The sequence below is a fragment of the Dreissena polymorpha genome, chromosome 3 (assembly GCF_020536995.1).
Source record: "Dreissena polymorpha isolate Duluth1 chromosome 3, UMN_Dpol_1.0, whole genome shotgun sequence".
Classification (NCBI taxonomy): Eukaryota; Metazoa; Mollusca; class Bivalvia; order Myida; family Dreissenidae; genus Dreissena; species Dreissena polymorpha.
The window spans coordinates 56238679-56254559 of NC_068357.1; the positions used below are offsets into that span (position 1 = coordinate 56238679).

Genomic DNA, 15881 nt, shown 5'->3' on the forward strand with positions numbered 1-15881 from the left:
GCTGAAGAAAGTTCTTCGGACAATTCCATAATTTCAAATAATGACTTTGGTTATAGAAGTGATGTAGATACATCTGACACTGATGCAGACATTGATGAAGTTCTGCAAGAAAATGAACCATCGCTTCAAGAAAAAACTTTCTTGTTGGGTTACCAAACATAATCCCAGTAGAAGTGGTACTAACGACTTACTTGCAATTCTTCGCTCAGAAGGTCACACTGATCTGCCCAAAGATGTAAGAACACTCCTAAAAACTCCAGTTCATGTTAACATTATTAACAAGTGTGGTGGGAGTTTCTCTTATATTGGATTACGGAAAGGAATATTAAGTATTTTAGAAACTGAGCTACAATTTGTTTAAACTAATATCATCATTTCAATTAATATAAACATAAATGGCATACAATTGTTTAAATCTTCACTTGACCAGTTCTGGCCTAAATTGTGCAATTTCAATGGTTTTGACACTTTTCTTGTTGCAATTTTTTATGGCAAGTCAAAGCCAAATTGTCTTTCTGATTTTCTTGAGGAATTTTTGACTGAACTTCAACAAGTTGTCAATGATGGTGTCAATTTTTCAGACAAAAACTTCACAGTGCATATCAAAGCTTTCATTTGTGACGCGCCTGCTCGTGCTTTTTTTAAGTGTATTAAGTCTCATACAGGCTATCATGCATGTGAACGTTGCACTGTTAAGGGTGAATATAAAAAAAAATAGAGTGACATACCCCCCTGGAATTGTTCATATGCAGAGGACTACTGCAGAATTTAATTCTTTGACATATGTTTACCATCAGTTTAGTTTGAGTCCATTAGCGAATGCTGGAATTAATTGTATTCAAGCATTTAGCCTAGACTATATGCATTTGGTATGTTAAGGTGTTGTAAAACGTTTATTGACATTTCTCAAATCTGGTCCTCCAGAGTGTAGACTTTCAAATGCTCAATTAACACAGATTTCAGAAAACCTACTGTCGCTTTCAGGACAGTTGCCATCTGAATTTCATAGACAACCAAGACCATTAAATGAATTGGATCGTTGGAAGGCAACTGAGTTCCGTCAATTCTTGTTATATACCGGATTGATATGTTTGAAAAAAGTTGTTTCTTCTCATGTGTATGAGCATTTCTTAAAGTTTAGTATTGCTATTAGCATTTTGCTAAACACAGATGACGACAAACTGCATGCAAGAATTGACCAAGCTCGGCAATTGTTAAACAGTTTTGTAGAAGTAAGTGAGAGGTTGTACACAGATGCATTCACTGTGTACAATGTTCATAATTTGACAAACTTAGTTGATGATGTTCTACATTTTAAATGTTCGTTAAATGAGATTTCTGCTTTTCCATTTGAAAATCATTTGCAAATAATAAAACGTCTAGTGAAAAATTCGCGAAATCCAGCTGCTCAAGTCATAAAGAGGATAAAGAGGCTAGCAGAGTCCCAATATTCTGGACAAAAGAAATGGGAGAGAAAAACTCTGAACTCCAAAATTTCGACACAGATGAAAAACTCATGCTTCATGCTGCGATCAGAAGAATTTGTGTTTGTCAAAGAGATTCGCGATTATCGACATTATGTTTGTGATGTCTTGAAGAAAAGCAAACTTGAAGATTTCTTTACATCACCAATCAATTCAAAGACATTGGGTGTTGTCTATGTAAGACATAAGACAATCAAACCTTCATCATACCACAAGACGGCTCATTGAGGAACAGGACCTGTGGCGGAAATGTGCCTGCCTGCCTGTCTCTCGTGGTTGTCTTGCTGCCATTGCTTCACAAACTATAAGTGTGTTTCAGCTAGGTTAGCAAAGAACAATTATGTATTGATTAATTTAATTCCTTTTTTATGCCCCCGAAGGTGGGCATAGTGATCCCACTGTCCGTCTGTCTGTCCTTCTGAAATTCCATCACCATTTGCATTTAGGTTTTGAAAAATGTGGATTTTTTTTTGCAATATTGATTATAGCAACTTGATGTTTGGCATGCATGTGTATCTCATGGAGCTGCAAATTATGAGCAGTGAAAGGTCAAGGTCATCCTACAAGGTCAAAGGTCAAAAAATATTTATTTAAAAAAAATCAAATTGGCGCAGTAGGGGGCATTGTGTTTCTTACAAACACATCTCTTGTTCATTCCTTTATCTATTTTGACATTTGACATTATATCCCGTGGCAAAACAAGTTTTCCCCCTAAAACTGACCTCAAAATGTTCTCTCGTACAATATCAATGTCATGAAATATAATTGCATCCATACTGAATTATTTTCAGACCATATTTGGACCCGTGCAGTATGGATTGAGGGAAGCGAATAGATTGAAGGTGTTGTTCCGTCGTGTTGGATCATGGACAAAAAGGTCCATTGGCCCCCGGTGTCAGATGCAAAGAAGTACATTCTTGAATGCCGCCAGCCTTCCCTGAAGTGGCGTTCATTTCCTTTATTTAAAAGGAAATTATCATCTCGTAAGTATTGATGTAATAATTTAATAAGTAAGTATGGAATCTAAATCGTGAAAGGCTTGATGAACAAATTTTTGCTTCTGTAGTTACACTACACACAACCTGTTTACATGTTATATAGCTGCGTGAACCATTGTTAATGATATAATAATTGTTGACTTGGGTTCTAATCTATGGAACATTATTTTTGTTTATTGCATAATGATACACTATTTAATTATCTTGTCTAATAACGTTTTCTATAGCTCCTGCGAGTCAGAATTAATTATCTGACTCATCCCCAATGCAAAACACAAGTATTTTACCAAATTTGTTGATTTTTTTTTCCCGAAACCTTGTAGAATAATAGCAGATACAATATGTCAAAAACAACTACAATAATCTTTTTGAAATTTCTATTTTTAAACAAAGGAGGTTTAAAATTACTTGTCTTCTAAAATCATTGTTATTGTACTTTTTATGCTCCCCTTCGAAGAATAGGGGGTATATTGTTGCATGTTGGTCGGTTTATCTGTCGGTCGGTCTGTCTGTCAGTAGACCAGTTCATTTCCGATCAATAACTTGAGAACGGATTGCCCGATTGGCTTGATACTTTACATGTGTATAAGCCTTGGACAATAGATGACCCCTATTGAAATTGGGGTCACTAGGTCAAAGGTCATCGTCTCTGTCAATGCCCAGTTTGGGTGGCGTTATATTTATAGTCTCCGACCGCTTAACTCGTGTTAATTATTATTTACAACTTGATTTTGTGTAGCAGACTATTTTAGGCGGCCAAGGCCAATTTGTTAGTTTTTTACCAATGTCTTGATCTCCAAAATTAAGACTAGCCAGACATCATGTGACAACCATTCACGCATTGATGTCAAATGTTTCTATATATAGTCTACAGATGTATTACTAGAACTATTATTGACTTGGTTGTTTAAAGTCTATGAAACTTGAAGTGTAATCAATGTATAAATTACAATTTTCTTTGAAATGCCTTGCATATCCAGATGAAGTATCAGGGCCCGTATTCACCAACCACCTAAGTATTAAGGATAAAATTTCCTTACTTATCTAAGAATTTACCTTAGGCAAAAATTTCCTTAACTTTCTCACTCAAAACGTCCCTTAGGTATCACCTAAGGTAAGATTTACCCTTAAATACTTAGGGAAAATTAATGTGATTTCGTTTGTAATAAATTCTTAAACTTGACCGTTCACTCAGAAATATTACTATATTTAGTAACATGACCCTGACAGTGCTCGCAAAATGGCGGAATGTTATTAGCGGACAAATGTGCTGTTAAGAAAGTTCTAAATATTACTTGTAGATGATGATTAATTAATATAAAAAGTGCATAATGTAAGAGGTTTACGCTTCCGGCATCTATCGAAACAGCTGTTACAAAGTATCTGTATCGATTTTATGCTGTTGTCGTCGATCTCTTGATCATCAACACACATGTACACAAATTTGGAAAAAAAACACGGAAGTGAATGCAGACGATAGTTGAAAAAAAAATGGCGAAACAACGAGCGCCCAACTTCACGCTGCAAGAAAATATTCTCCTCGCTCATTTGATGGGAGAGGACTACTCAAACTTTGGTATGTCCAGGCATAAACTGGACAGGCATAGGTTTACCAGCCGTAAGTGTTTTTATTAAACATAATATTAATAAATTGTTATTGTATATATCACGAAACAGTGACGTGTGTGAATGACATATTGATTACTTTCGATAATTTTATTCATAAGCATCCAAACAGAATAATTGCAGATATTTTTAATGACTGTCTTTCAAAGTATGAGCATAATTTAGTATTTTATTGACATATGTATGTCCAATTGCATTTAATACATTCCTCGATCCTCTTGTAAAATCATTTATTGCGCAGTTACTAAAAAATAAAAACCTTTGCTTGTAATGCCTTTCACAGAAAAGTTTATTACACTGTATCTAATTAGAATTTTGTATTGTGTTAACACAATATGTATCCCATATTAAAGGCAATGGGTTGAAATTAAGGTTAATACTTTGTTGTTATTGATCTTACATAAGTGTGGAACAATTTAACAATAAAAAGGGCACACAATATGTGAAAACGGGAGGTCCGTACCTGTAGCAGAACCCCAGTGGTTTGGCTAGAGGTACGGTCCGTACCTCTAGAACCAGATTCTAGAGGTACGGATCTGTACCTCTAGCCACTGCCTATTGAAAAAAGGATGAATCATATTCTCTCATTAAACATAAAAAATCACAGTACAGAGTGTACATTAACATGAAATATTGAAATGAGAGAAAGCCTGCTATAATGTAAATATTTTAAGTTCTGTGTTGTCTGTTATTCAGAAATTTCTAGCTCTGTGAAAAAGGAAATGTGGGGAAATGTTGAGACCGCCTTCAATTCCAACAGTACGGGTACTCAAAGAAAAGGCAGTGACCTAGAAAAGAAATGGGAGAATCTTACATCTACCCAAAGAGATTTACCAAGATCATCAGCGAATGCTGACATTGACTGGTATGAAACTTTAAATATGGCTTTTTCTTTGACCTTGTACAAGGTCTCACCTTTTATTCATTTTTGTTAAATATATTATTCACTCTCACCCAAATTGGAAAGCCCTTTCCTCAAGTAAAAAAATAACATCTTTATTTATTGGTGTGAAAGTTGATGTATTTGTTATATAGTTGATCTGATACAACATTATAAGACAAAGTATAACATTCAACTTTACAACTTGCAAGGACCATATTAATTTGTCAGAATCATTTAGCAATGTTCAAATTAATATCCATCAACATTATCTTGAATATTAACTTATATTTATTAACATTATGATTACCTATTAATACAGTTTGTCAAAACAATGTTGCATATGATAAAGTGGCAATTTTAACAATGGTTACAACAAACATAACTTTTGTTGTTCATTTTGTGTGTGATTGTTATATATGATTGCATCTTTTAAAGTACACTTTTATAGTACACTTTTATAGAACACTTTTATAGTACACTTTTTTTGTTTCACAGACAATTGTTTCCTTCGAATAAACTAAGGATCACAGTCTGTAATAAAAGTTCTCTCCTGTTGGTGCAGCTGTCAAATTATCACTTTGTAGTTTTTTATTTTTGCTTTGTATTACATTTTGTTAAGTGCATACTATTGTATTATACTCAAAATACTTTGCATTCCTACCTTTTCGTTTTGAGTAGGCATGTTCATCATAATTCTTCATTTTTCATAGTCAGTATACATCTTTATACTCTCTACTTATAATTTAAACCAACACTGTCATTTAACTGCAATTCTTTAACATACATGCAATATCCTTCTAATGCAAGGGACATTATACTTCTTACATCTTATGTTTTAACTCAGTACTAGTTACTTCCCTTATAGTTTATCTTATTATATGTCATCTTAACCCATTGTATGAACTATTTAATCTGTATTAACTGTAATAATATAATGTCTTAAATCCGTCATTGTTTTACCATGTCTTGCCATGCATGTCTATGTTTTATGATTATGTACCGGTATTAACTGTGATAACATCATGTCTTAAATCCGTCATTGTTTTACCATGCCTTGCCATGCATGTCTTTGTTTTATGATAACCATTCGCTTTCATCTTACAGCTGCTTTTATTTTGTTATGTATACCATGTACTTTTTTTTGTCGGGAAAAGCTTTATGCTTATGTAGTGTTTATCATGTCCAACGTTAAATAAATCTTCTTGTATTTTGAACAGGAAGGCCTCCCTTCAACTCCAAATGTACCATCCTCACCGAGGCGGTAATGAACGTTATCGGGAAAGAGGGAGTGGATGTTATGGGCATTGAGCCCAGCAGCCTAGACACATCTATGCTGCAATTGACTCATATGCGGTAAAAATAAAATCAAGTAACATTAAAATGCATACAAAATGTAGAAAATTTACTCTTACTATAAGTTCTTTCAGTGATGTACATATTGTAAAAATAGCATACCATAATTGAATGGCATAGAAATTAGCCTTAAAATGTTGCTATATTTGAATATACAGGATATAATTGATATTTGCTTAATATAAATGCAAGTGTTAATAACAAATTGTATACAAACAATAATAATAACAGTACGAATTCGTTTGTTTTTAAATAATTCATTTGATTATTTTGTTTAATTCATTAATTTAAAATTAATAGATTATGACAATGACACATTCAACATATATACATAACCACAGGTGATGCAGTTACTTAATAAATGGAACAATTAAGACACCCTCTTCACTTCAATTTATAATTAAAGAGTATGTCTCATCTAAACATGTCAAAAAGTAAAGAAATGAACATGAATGTTAATCACAATATTTTGACAATTCATATACAAATCACAAATACATAAAGAAACAAATACAATGTTACAACACATTTGAATTATTGACAAAAATTATGTTGATAATTTTTTTTTTCAATATGCTTACAGTGATGATGATCAGCAAGATACTGAAAACAACATGACCACGTGCACCTCAAGGTAAGCATGCAAATACATAATAATGTCACAATTGATGATAGCTTGAATTGATAACAATATAAAAACAAGAAAATAATGCACAAATGTGTTATATAAAGGTTTAAAAGGGAAAACACATTTTAAATAGGTCTATAATAGAAATTTATCATTACCTTATTTTAGTGGTGCGATGTCCACTCCAGTTTCAGTAAATCAGAAAAGAAGGTGAGACATGAATTATGAAAATATTATTATTGCAATTAACTTGCATACAAATTCAAAAACAGAAATTTTAATAAATAGTTACATGTATAAACAGCAATCTGATATATATATATATATGCATATAAATTGCAAACAAAAACTAGCTCGCTATCATAATGCATTATTTACATTTTAATATATAACAAACATATCTTGAATATCAAATATTGTAATGGCAAATACATCTGGCTTGAGAAATGATGCACTTATTTCAGATATACCCCATCAGTGTCTGAGAATGGCTCTAGTAGCTCAGCTATTTCTCCTCGAGACGAGCCTTCACATTCATGGTATGTAAATTGTATGTCATGTATTTAACAAAATAATAAATTATTCTACACATGGATCTTGATAACATAAACATGTGCAAAATTCGAATGATTGAACCTGTAGTGTTATACATATTTACCATTTTTCATTATACAAAAAAAGAAGCCAACAACAAAATAATCAAATTTAGAGTTGAGAAGGAAATAAAAAATATATATTTAAAATGCCATGTTTTAAATATCCATTTAGTTGCAGTCACTGCAGTCTGCATGAGATTAAGCGTCTGAAGAAGAGGAAGCTAGAACTTCAAATACGGTTCTATGAGGCCCAGTTGGTGCGATTGGGCGAGGAGTAAAAATAATAATAGAATTATATTATACATGTTGTTGTTGTATTTAATCAAACATTACTTTTATTTTGTTTTGAAGATAAAGATTCACATGAACTTCATCTACATTGTGTATGTCTTATGATTTTTGAAAAAAATGCCATACATGCTAAAATAGTTGTATTTAGTATGCAAATTATTTGCATTAACAGCTCTGAAAACATGACTTGTTCAATAACGTGAACATGATCTAAAAAAATGTATTTGCTACTACATTCCTGTAACGAAGGCCATATTCATTTCCATTGTAATTTTCAGGATGATCTTGTAAGGCACCTATGTCCAAAGGATCCATTGGCAGATTTCGCATGTTGCATATATTATGCAGAACAGCGCATGACAAAATCACCCTGTTAATATAAATGACAATTAAGTGACACAAGCTGCATTAAAATGTCAGAAGAACATGGAATATATAAAACATTATTTATAACATAAATAATACTTGATAAATATGTATTTTTAATGCAAGTTAGTTACATTAATTCAAATGCTGTTAAGAGTTTTGTTTTCTTTTCAAGGTCAGCACAGGGGCAAGAATTAACCATAAATGTTACTTGAAAAAACATATGACATTAAAATTGTAAGTCAGCTGTTGTCATACAAGCTTATTTTTGTAAGAAATATGTTTTTTGAAGCTGTATTGTGTTAATATAAAACTTCATGTATAGAACAAACCTATCTCTCAGTGACTAACACATTGTGTTAAACAATTACATTGGCCTTAGTGACTGTTAACTGTGTATCAAAGTTACTTAATTACAGGGTTTTATAATGGAATATTAAACTCACTTGCACGACTTTAATGGATGCAATCGAATTTCATTGTGAAGAATAGCCCATCTCCTTTTCAAAATTCCAATGGAACGCTCAACAACAGATCTCGTACGTTTGTGTGCCCTTTAATACAAAAGTAATGGTTAAAGTATGATGTTTAATTTTCTCTTTTGTAGCAAAAGCATTATATCACGTTCATGATCAAGTGGGTAATTCACCTGCAATAAAAGCACCAGTCATTAATATGTATTAAGTACTTAGAATTGCACATCATTATTGTATAACTTAATAGTTTTTTTTTTATGAAATGTATTACATTAACAAGGCTTGTCACCATAGAATGACATATGCTCCCTTTTTCCACATTTTTATAAACCTAAACGCAAAGTGTTTTTCCACATTTTTTGAAACCTAAACGCAAAGTGTGACAGAATTTCTTATAGACGGACATTGCAATCACTATATGCCCACCTTTGGGGGCATAAACACATTTAATGGAAGTTAAACACAATATCAAAATACAGTATTTACAAATAAACACCCACTTATTCACATTTACCTTATAAGCAAATCGTAGAGACTTGACTGTGTAGCTCATTAATTATTCAAACATTTCAGTGAAAGATTTATATTTAGCATGAGGGGTGCTTTTATATTGGTTATGGTGTTTATTAGGGAATATCTGTACCAATGTTGTAGAATTTACAAATGCAATTTATCTAACCGGTTGTAAATCAGCTGGTGCTCATCAGCTGGATTCATAAATGGAGTGAGGAGCCATCTCTTGCACGGATATCCCGAATCCCCAAGTAGATATTGATGTTGGTCATCGACAACATTCTGCTCCATGATTTGAAATAGGCCACTTTGCCTTAAGATTCTGGCATCATGGACAGCCCCAGGCCACAGCGGTACAATGTCTCTAATCAGACAAATGGCATCAAACATGATCTGTAAAAAAACATGATATAGAGATACATTCATAGTATTAATAGTCTATACTGGGGGACATATTGATTTTGCCGTGTCTGTTTGTTTTTTTGCGTCAAACTTTAACATTGGCCATAACTTTTGCAATATTGAAGATAGCAACTTGATATTTGGCATGCATGTGTATCTCATGGAGCTGCACATTTTGAGTGGTGAAAGGTCAAGGTCATCCCTCAAGGTCAAAGATATGGGGGACATAGTGTTTCACAAAAGCATCTTGTTTCCACTGTTTTATTTGTAGTATAGTGAAAACACTATACCATATTGGAAAACTTATGAACAAGAAATAAGAAGTTGTATAAAAATGTCACAATCCATGCATTTCAGTATAATAAAAATATAAGAAAGAAGACTGTTAAATTGGCCCCAAATTTATTATTGGATTGTTTTAGGAATTTTAAATCAATTATCCATATTTATCATGCAAATAACAAATGGTATCAGTATAAATCATGAAATTAAATGCATACATTGAAAATGTTTTTTCTTGATTTATATTAATGATTAAATCTTCATACATAATAATAAACATTGAACACCAATTAACAAACCCGAAGAATATAATATATTATATAGCATTTTTTACAATAATTAAAAATATAATAAAAAAAAAGGATTACCTGTGTGTTTATGGAATGGTAACCCATCCGATTCACATACGCCGGTTCATCAACAACTGGGGCTTGAATCTGGACATGCGTCCCATCGATAACGCCAATTACATTTGGAAACCTTGCAATATTGAAAAAGTCTTCCTTTATTTGTCGGATTTCTCCGGGAGCAGTTGGAACACTGATGAATTGTCGTACAATTTCAGGCTCAGTCAAAGCTTGAGTAACTTGGGATATGACCCTTGAAACTGTAGGCTGCGAAACCTCATGGATATCTCCATCATTAAGTTGAATGCTAGATGTAGCAAAATATCTTAAAGCAATCAAAATCTTTTCAATACTATTTAAACTATTGTTCCCGAAGCTTGTTGGTCCAATAAAAGGAGTCAGTTTGTCATTTAAAAATAAAATCCCTTGCCTATCCAAACGATAGCGTTCAATCAACTCAGAATTTTGAAGACTGTCGAGTAAATCAACTCTATTAATGAAACGTCTTGCCATTCTGAAAAAGAAAGTCAATCATTTAAGCAAATTAATAGAAAAAAGTGTGTACTTACTTAATAATTCCGAGATGATACAGTAACACACATTCGTACATTGCAAAAGGGAAAGGTAAACACAATCTGACATGCGATACAGTATAACCACAATGACAGATATGTAAACACATCCCAGTTTCAAGTTCATATTGCCACTTTAAACTCATATCCCTTCCATTTCTTCAAACATATGATGCATGCACTGAAAATGACGTTAAATGATACAAAAATGCAATTATTATGGTAATCACAAAATTCGCGTAAGTTAACAACAATGTTACTTCCGTTATACTGTTTAAAAGCCGGACTCTGAAAGTAATTGGAATACATATCGGTCTGTGTTTAGAACGGTGATACATTTCAAAGAATACATACCTTTGGGATGGAGTTTGCTCAAAAAAAGGCGAAAACAACGGCAATTCGTCTGCTACGGCGCCATTTTTAAGGTGATTTCTTTGGACTTAAGGGAGGTGTACACGTCCCTTAACTTTAAGGGAAAAAACGGTCAACCTTAGGCGTATTTCTAAGGTTAGGAAGTTTGTGAATATGACTTAAGGCATTTCCTTAAATTTAAGGGAAAAACAGCAAAAACCTAAGGCAAAATGACAACCTTAGGTAATTTTTTTCCCTTAGGTGGTTGGTGAATACAGGCCCAGATGGACATAGCCCAAGGAGTCCACGAAAGAAGGGTGGTGCGAACCGAGACAGTTTGTCTCAATCTTATTTTGGTAATTTTTAAATGATAAATAGTATTTTATTGCAGACTATATGCATTATGTTTGGCCTAGCCCATTTGGTATTCAGCGATAGCCACGGATATAATGTATAGACTCTATTGCTAATCACAAACACTTGCAGTTCAAAATAATACATTCATGAAGTCTCTATGTCCATGGTAATATATTTAAACCACTAGCCTAAATAATAATGCTTTCATAGAAACAGAATACAAAATCAAATAGCCCCAATATATTGCTTTCTTATTTCAAATAACCCAAATTTCGTTTTACCAGCATTGTGTTGTTGGTCTTCTAGCTAGTGTAAAGACTGTTGATCTGGAGGCATAATGCATAATATCTATTTGGGTTTCAGAGAAGTCAAGATCTAGATAGCCTTTGGAACCACGGTCTGTTTCTGAAGAATTCTGCTCAAGTACAAGCAGGTCAAAGAGTCAGCATTATCTTAGGAATTAATTGACTTTTTATGTAGTTATTAACGAGAGTTCCATACTGCTGGGGCAGCTGGGGTTTCACTTCTTTATATATTTAAATCCCAATGATTCATTATTATGAAAGTTCTATTTTTAAGGATATATATATATACAACTAGTTAAACACATCAAGAAACTGAAATGAAGAAGAAGGATCAAGAGCTGTGCTCACCAAAATGGATTTCTTATAATCCTCCTAAAAATGTGTGGAAGGGGTGTATAGGAGTCAGTTGGTTGGTTATTTAGTTGACTGTGTGTCTTTCTGATCAGACTTATGGCTCGACTTTCATTTTTTAAGTGAATGACTTGGTCATCGGCACATAATGTAGATGTGCATGACACACTTTTCATTTGTAGTGATTTACACTTGCCAGAGTTATAAACTTAGACATAACAAGTGCTTGTACCAATACCAGTACCACATGATTATAGAAAATCCCATGCATGATCATTCACCACACAAGTATGAGGAGGGGGGGGGGTCAAACTCAGTGCTTTACAGATTACAAGACAGAGATTGAGTGCATTGAAAATTATAATTAAGGTTTCAGATGACGCCAGTTCGACCCCAATCAGAAGCCCACCAAATAGTTAGTTACCTTTATTCATGAGAAATCTATTACAGAAACAGTTGTAATATTACTTTTCTACATTTATATGTATAGTCAGTGTTAGCTTTATTTCACACGACTTTATTCCATAGATGTACCCAAATATAAGTTACATCCCCTCAGGAATATTCTTAAATTCGTGCATTTTGTTTTGCAAAAATGAGAGTTACATGTACACCTGGAAATTTCATTTTCCTATGAGTAACATATGGATTGAAACTTATCCCATAATATGTTTGTTACAAGCTGGTTGTCCCCCACATATGAAGGTTAGTGCCTCTTCCCCTGAGTGTAAACAAGACACAGTTTTCAAACAACCATTACAAAATATATTGTTTACTTAGGAACTTGGAACTGCATCCTTAAAAAATACAAACTTTCATGGAGGTTTGAATATAACATAAATGATTATAATTGTTCATCGCAATGTTCTTTTTTAGACACTAAAACGCCAAAAAGCCTTGGGCAATCCAACCAACACAATAGCAATTACCCAATGCCAGAAGCTAGTAAGTTCTTCTATCTTAATTGTGTGTTTATTTGTATATATCGGTAATATTTTAACTAAAATTATTTGATTGTATTGATAATTAATGAAAATCAAAATTACTATACGTTGTATTAAAGGATGTCTTGTAATTGTTCATATGTTTCATTTAGGATTCCAGAAGCGAGTAATTTCAATTCTCTCTGAAATGAAGAGCATGCTGCAGGAACAGGCCAGAGGACAGCCTATAACACGAGGGCAGGAGGCACTCAAGTCCTGGTGGCCCTTGTGAAACGGTCGAGGAGTTTGAGTAGTAAGAAAACGTGCTCAAATCTGTGGAAAGCGACAGCAACTGGTAAATACGTAAATTGAATTTGTTTAATATGCATTTTTATACTTATAAATGGAACATTATGTAAAGCTTATGCATTTACCTGTTCATGTATCTGTGGATTAAGGCTTTCCTATGCCCTTATTTGCCAATTAGGCCCCTTAAATGAATACAGTCAAGTGACAAATATTTGACCATAATTATATAGTATGATTATGATAGTAGACAATTTTTGGCCAAAGAAAATGATAAAAGTTTGTAAACAATAACCTTTTCACAACCCAAATGTATGTGTTTGGTTACTGTCGGAGTTCTTTCTCAAAACTAATTCTAGCAATCATTTTAGATCCGCCTATTGTCATGTGTTGGGGGAAAAACTTCGCGAAAATGTGAAAAGAATGATGCAGAAGTAAGTATAAGTTTTGCAATAAAGTTTATATATTAACATACTTAACTATGCTCTTTTAATAGTCTATTAAAAAAAATTAAAGCAAAATGCACATCACAAGTAATAAAATTATCAAATCAAACTGTGATTGTTGCTATTTATTTTTATACAAGTCCATATATTAAGCTCGTTCACTATAAGTATCAATTTATCTATGCTAATATCTATTAATATCTATCTATCCAATAAAAAGCTTCTTAAACGGATCTGTTAAGAAATAAAGGGTTAAACAATTTTTTAAATTTTATTTATCAGAATAATAAATAAATGTGTGTGTATATAAGTGTGACCAGCCAAGCAATTTTTCTTCCAAATGACACTGGCAAAATTTAGATTATATTATTTTCATGACTGTAGACAACTATAAATAAGTTAACTACTTTTTTTATAATAGAAATCATGACTTCAAATGGATTTCCTAAACTTTAAGAACATGGAAACATCTAACATAACACATTATTTCATTTTTTTCTTAACAATGACTGGGATGTCATTTGGACGAAAAATCGCTTGGCCGGTCATTTATATATATATTATTTGTTTATATTATTACTGTAAAAAAGTACCGTTTTGTTTGCTAGAAATCATAAGTTAAAATCTTAAAGCGTTTGTAACACAAACTGTTTGGAATATTCAGACATTTTCTTTAAAAGTTGTAAAAAAATCACCTGTTTTTTCTTTTTCTTTGTTTAAATAATTTTCTTTAATATTGTTGCTCATATTACTGGTTCTGTAATAAAAAAACTTTTTATGACATTCATCAAAAAGTCTCGATTCTATGAACTTACTTCTTGAAGTTACAATTTAAACTTGAACTTATTGCCTTCTGATTTCAGGGTGATGAATGTCTCCCTCATGTCGAGGTTCAACCTCAGCGGACAGACAAGGCCGAACTTAGAACCAAAAATTGGAGTAAAGCCCACTGCCGTGTATACTGTCATAAAAGGTATTGAGTTTGTTCTGTACAAAAATATGGTTTAGCTTCGCTGTTTGGGGAAAAAAGTGGAGTTATTGTCATGACCATCTCGTTGGCATCGGTTTTGGTTAACCTTTTTGTCCTAATAATACTAGTTTTAAGTTTGTCCTAGTAATTATCCATTTTTTATTAATTATTTATTATCCTTTTTGATCATGTTTATTTTAGATAGGCAGACTACCTCATTGGATTTCACTACACAAATAACAAGGGCAGATAACTCTAAATTTAATTTTATGAGAGTTGTCCTTTTTGGATAAAAAATTTTAATTGCTGGTTATCCTTTTTCTATTACTCAGAAACTGTCAAAGGTATTTTGTTTAAATTAAGTATGCATGTTAACAGTCCAAAATGAACCCATTTTACAAGGGCAAATAACGTTAAATTTAATATATGTCAAATGTATGTCACAGGGGAGACTCATTGTAGATGGGCTGGTAACCCAAATACACATGTACTTATAAATTCCACTACACTATCAAACACTGATAAAAGTGGAGCATTCTGTCAGCAGACAGTTTTTATGCTCCCCCAAAGAAAGGTAGTACAATTGCTTTTTAGAACAAGCGCTTATTCATTTGCATTCTGAAAACATGTGGAGGCGTTTATATAGGAGCATGATCGCTAGATGGGACGAATACGGTATTTGGTTTACCACAGGCAATTATCCAACAGAACAGTATCTGACCATGCAGGGCTTACCTAGCCTTTATCAGATTTTATATGCACTACAACAGTTAGGTGTCAAGTGCTGTTGTCTCGATGTATTATGATGCACTTGAACTACAATGTATCAAGTTTGCAGCCAAAATTGTGCCATACGATAGGCCTTTTTGTGATTGTTATTTTTTATTCTGCACAGCTAGTGTTAGCAAAAGTATAAGCCACACAGAAAAAGACTTAGAGGATGTTATCTAAAAAATCTTGAAGTATGCGCCTGACAGAAAAGGCGGAGTGGGCCGAAGGCTGGAAAAACCATCACCTTAATGTGAAGTCAACAGACTCTGGACCATATTAAACAG

At 33.0% G+C, this 15881-nt stretch overlaps 2 protein-coding genes across 2 annotated transcripts; one reads left to right on the plus strand and one right to left on the minus strand.

Annotated features, from left to right (window-relative positions):
- The first annotated feature begins 3962 nt into the window (after positions 1-3962).
- LOC127872246 (uncharacterized) lies at positions 3963-7941 on the plus strand. The gene is made up of 8 exons (XM_052415577.1): positions 3963-4100; positions 4805-4973; positions 5836-5840; positions 6209-6344; positions 6928-6978; positions 7141-7182; positions 7437-7511; positions 7741-7941. The coding sequence occupies exons 1-8, from the start codon at positions 3974-3976 to the stop codon at positions 7844-7846; spliced, it is 711 nt and encodes a 236-aa protein (XP_052271537.1). The 5' UTR covers positions 3963-3973; the 3' UTR covers positions 7847-7941.
- LOC127874247 (putative nuclease HARBI1) lies at positions 7855-10610 on the minus strand. The gene is made up of 4 exons (XM_052418472.1): positions 10267-10610; positions 9381-9607; positions 8672-8779; positions 7855-8229 (listed from the first exon to the last, which is right to left on the minus strand). The coding sequence occupies exons 1-4, from the start codon at positions 10291-10293 to the stop codon at positions 8070-8072; spliced, it is 522 nt and encodes a 173-aa protein (XP_052274432.1). The 5' UTR covers positions 10294-10610; the 3' UTR covers positions 7855-8069.
- Positions 10611-15881: the final 5271 nt, after the last annotated feature.

What these genes read in the sequence shown, in the direction of transcription:
- LOC127874247 (XM_052418472.1), bottom strand. Translation starts at nt 10,293, where the DNA reads ATGGGTTACCATTCCATAAACACACAG. An exon ending in ACCATTCCATAAACACACAG is followed by an intron (nt 9,608 to 10,266) that starts GTAATCCTTTTT and finishes GTTTTTTTACAG; the next exon opens with ATCATGTTTGATGCCATTTG. An exon ending in CACCAGCTGATTTACAACCG is followed by an intron (nt 8,780 to 9,380) that starts GTTAGATAAATT and finishes TTTGTATTAAAG; the next exon opens with GGCACACAAACGTACGAGAT.
- LOC127872246 (XM_052415577.1), top strand. Translation starts at nt 3,974, where the DNA reads ATGGCGAAACAACGAGCGCCCAACTTCACGCTGCAAGAAAATATTCTC. An exon ending in CTGCAATTGACTCATATGCG is followed by an intron (nt 6,345 to 6,927) that starts GTAAAAATAAAA and finishes ATATGCTTACAG; the next exon opens with TGATGATGATCAGCAAGATA. An exon ending in TCAGTAAATCAGAAAAGAAG is followed by an intron (nt 7,183 to 7,436) that starts GTGAGACATGAA and finishes CACTTATTTCAG; the next exon opens with ATATACCCCATCAGTGTCTG.